The 4,103-nt window shown below is 34.4% G+C and overlaps 1 protein-coding gene across 1 annotated transcript in view; it reads left to right on the top strand.

Annotated features, from left to right (window-relative positions):
• The window catches only part of LOC106469811 (uncharacterized protein CG43867-like), a 206,013-nt gene that overhangs the window by 101,996 nt on the left and 99,914 nt on the right, over positions 1-4,103 (top strand). Inside the window, exons 7-9 of the mRNA XM_022399301.1 lie at positions 1,456-1,531; positions 2,939-3,033; positions 3,186-3,408. Of these exons, the coding sequence (XP_022255009.1) occupies positions 1,456-1,531; positions 2,939-3,033; positions 3,186-3,408 (394 nt within the window). The remainder of the gene's footprint in view (positions 1-1,455; positions 1,532-2,938; positions 3,034-3,185; positions 3,409-4,103) is intronic.

Raw genomic sequence — 4,103 nt, 5'->3', positions numbered from 1 at the left:
GACTAGCTGCCTTCTTTCTAATCTTACACTGCTAAATTAGGGACAGCTAGCGCAGATAGCCCTCGTGTAGCTTTGCGCGAAATTCATAACAAACGTAATCTTAACTTGAACTTTTACGGCTATTATTGGCGTACGACAGCTATACCATCATCTGTGATTTAGCTAATTGTATCCTACATTCATTATGAATTTTTGGGTTTTTTATCGACGTACGTCAATTATAAAATCACCTGTGATACAGGTAATCTTATCTTGTATTCATTATGAACTTTTGCGGTTTTGATTGGTGTACGATAATTATAAAATCATCCTAGATTTAGCTTTTTTTTCTGCTTTTAATTTGAAATATTTCTTGGTTGCAATCAAGTTAAACGTTACGGGACATTTATTAGCTGAAATTGCGGTGCATATATTTTAAATTGTATGGTATCGATTGACGCAAGACTATTAATTGCGCTACATGACATTATTCACAGGAATATTTATATGAAATTTCGTTGCATCTCTTAAGAAGATCCTTTTTTATGTTCTACAGTTATCTAGTGCAAAATTCTCAAATTTTCTGAGCACAATGACCACCCCCAGAACATTCCACATCCCCTCGGCCTTTCCTGCAACCCCTAGTTTGCGTGCCCTTGACCTAGTGGGTGTAATACTTTATAGCATTAGCTAGAGAACAGCTAAGGTGTGATGTAAACTGTGTCTCATAGACCCGCTAATGTGTTTGATAAATGTTATCGACGTTCCAGGGATATTAAGAAGTAAGTGCAACAAATGCAGGATTGTTATCACAATTAACGATATGGCTATACAGGCTCATGTTATTATGGATGAGAAAGTTCGAACAAGTTTAACTTGCAGTGGGTCTAAGCTTTTAAGTTCTTGCATCTATAAGCTGCTAAAATAATGTTTCTGATGTGGATTTAGAGGTTGTGTAAATCTAAATTGTTAGAGTAGAGCTCGTGTTAGACTAGGCATTTAAAGTAGAGCTAACGTAAATCTAAGCTTTCAAAGTCTTAATTGTTAGAGGACAGTTCATGAAAGTAAGTTTGTTAGAGTACTGTTTGTGTGAACCTCAGTTCTTAGAGTACAGTTCTTGTAAGTCTACGTTGTTAAGTGTAGGTCAAAGTAATTACAGTATGGGTCGTACAAGTCTAAGTTGTTAAAGAAAAGCACATGCAAATCCTGGTTGATGAAGTAGAGCTTCTGCTGTTAAAGTCCCTGTTGTTAATACAGAGAGTTCGTGTTAGCCCCAGTTGTTAATGTAGAGCTCACGTGTTGAATATGCACGACTATTTAGTTTAAGAGTTAATATTTAGTTTATTTAATGATTTATATCAGATATTTGAATCTAATTACATCGATTTCTGAAGTTTGTTTTTTTCTTTTATAAACGCTGGTTAAACAGAACTTATACGTTGCTTTATAACGTTTTCTGTATTATTTAATTTACAGGAGTCCAGGATTTACGAAATAGCGGTCAATGGAATTAACGTATCATCAGATTCAGTTCTTGTTAGAGCGAAATTAGGTACGTACTAAGTTATTCTAAGTATGCTAACAAACGTATACATCAAACCCAAGTACAATAGCATCGACTTGAATTCCGCATTAAGTAACATCGTGGATGAAGTTTATATGATACACGCTTTTGTGAGAAAATAAAAGAGTGAGGTCCGTTCGTATCTTGAGTACTTAGTTGTATAGGTTTTTATAATGGTTGATATTATCAAATAAAAACTTAATGGGTTTACTACCGGGAGTTAAGTCAGTACTATTTGTTTCTAGCACTTCATTAGCTTACTTTATTATATATGGTACACCGTTTTACAGTGGGATCCCATTTTTATGGCCCGGCATGACCAGGTGGTTAGGGAGTTTGACTCGTAATCTGAGGGTCGCGGGTTCGGATCCCCATCCCATCAAACATGCTCGCCCTTTCAGCCATGAGGGCGTTATAATGTGACGATCAATCTCCCTATTTGTTGGTAAAAGAGTAGCCCAAGTATTGGCGGTGGGTGGTGATGACTAGCTGCCTTCCCTCTAGTCTTTCACTGATAAATTAGGGACGGCTAGCGCAGAATTCAAACCAAACCAAACCCATTTTTATATCAACGTGTTTGTGCACTGAGAAAAAAAAATGGGAGCCATACCGACAAAATATTTCTCATTAATACCCCTCTTTCAAATGTTTTACTTTTTTTAAGTAAGAAAGTGACTATTGCTACCACAGATTATGCTCGGGATCATACAAACGTTTATGACAAATATCATAGTTTTTGTTTTGACTTGGTATGTGTAATATCATAAGTTATATGTTGTTCGGTTTATTGACTTATGATCCAATTCAATATACAGTCAGTTAGCATAGATACACCCCTGCCTTGAGAAGCCATGATCCTTTTTTAATCTACAATTAACTACTTTCAAAAAACAATTTCGTTAGAAGCTATAATTATTTGTTTTAGTTTTCCTCCTCTGTTAGTTAATACAAAGCAGGAGTAAAATATCAGAAGTCCAAATAGTTAAGGAAAACAAAAACTGAAGAAATAAATATTCAATGAGAGGTGGAATTACAGGGTTAGATGCGGAAGTTTGAATAATATTATTTCAAGAAGAGCGTGAGATCATCATATTCAAACATTGATTCGTTAACACTTGGTAACAGACTTTCCTCGTATTCTTCACAATTTTGTGTGAAAGAAGATCTTGATAACTCTTATCAGACATCTTAGATACCTGATTTTTATCAAACATTTCTGTGTGAAGTTTGAGGCATACTACATCGTTCAAACATTTTAACATTTTGTTTTTTATATTGTCATAATGGTTGAATAGCTCTAAAATGTAACAATTTCAACATTATTTCGAAAGTATATCCTGTTTTTAACAAAGTTTTAAAATTTGTATTTAACGCTATTATCTTATCTTAACATAGAATCTCCGATCAACAACGGAATGAACGCAGGTGAACCTTCACCAAGTAGCAGCTTTACAGATCTCAATATTCCTGTTTATGCAACAGTGAAGGGGGTAAGAGACGTATTTAAACATATAATTAGCTAATTTTTTTACTTTACTTTTCAAGCTCAAAATAAGACACAAATAAAAAAAATCAGAAAGTCATAACTCTGTCTGGTTGTATGCATACAACTAATCACTTTTGCTGTTTTTCCCGAAAACAGCGAGCGTCACAAATACGTCCAGTTCCGTTCAGCGAAGAATCGTCATATTCGTCAGACAACGAGGATGCGCGTGTCGTTATGACAGTAACATCCTCTCATAATAATAGTGGTGAGACTGAGTCTAGCACCTCAACCAGTAGTCCTGGTAAAGGAGGAAAAGTAGTGAACAATGTTCCTCCCGGCCGCCAAAATTCTACATCATACTTAAAGCCTGTCGTCAGAGGTAAGGTTAGCCAACCTCATTTATAATATTGTTAAATTATAAAGGATTATTTAATCTCTACCTTTCGAAATGACAGAAAAGCTTTCGTTAAAAATCCGATGTGAATGAAACAATATGTAACTGATTAATTTAAGAATCGGATCGAGCTGCAATAATTATATTGTACGAATGTTTTAAGATAGCATTATTAAATAAAGGATTATTATTAATATTAGAAACACAAGGTATATAACACAGGCATATAACACAAGGCATATAACACAGGCCTGCGACGGTTTTATTGCCTTAGATATTTTTACATGTTTTTACGGTAATTCCTGTACGCTGAATCCAAAAATGATATCCATTTTTCTCCATCATGTACAAATTTTACACAAAACGCAATACATAAAAGAAAGACCACAACACGTAGTTTTGAGACTAAAAGACGTAAATTTCACACACACACACACACACACACAAACCACGATGAATGAGGATGCATATTCTACCCTTTTCTTCAGTTTCTTTGTATTTTTGTTTACAAACATAATAATAGAAAATGTTCATTGTGGTAAACGAAATAATAATTTGACCTAAGTAAGAGTTTTTGTTTTCTTCCCGATTTGTAAAAATTACGTTATAGGAAAAAATGATTATTTTCGAAATCTGCGTAGCTGAATTATGGAAAATCCGTTATTAAAATCAAAACAACT

The sequence above is a fragment of the Limulus polyphemus genome, unplaced genomic scaffold, assembly GCF_000517525.1.
Source record: "Limulus polyphemus unplaced genomic scaffold, Limulus_polyphemus-2.1.2 Scaffold99, whole genome shotgun sequence".
Lineage (NCBI taxonomy): Eukaryota > Metazoa > Arthropoda > Merostomata > Xiphosura > Limulidae > Limulus > Limulus polyphemus.
Note: the sequence above shows the minus strand (reverse complement) of the source record. Positions and strands in the feature narration are given on the sequence as shown.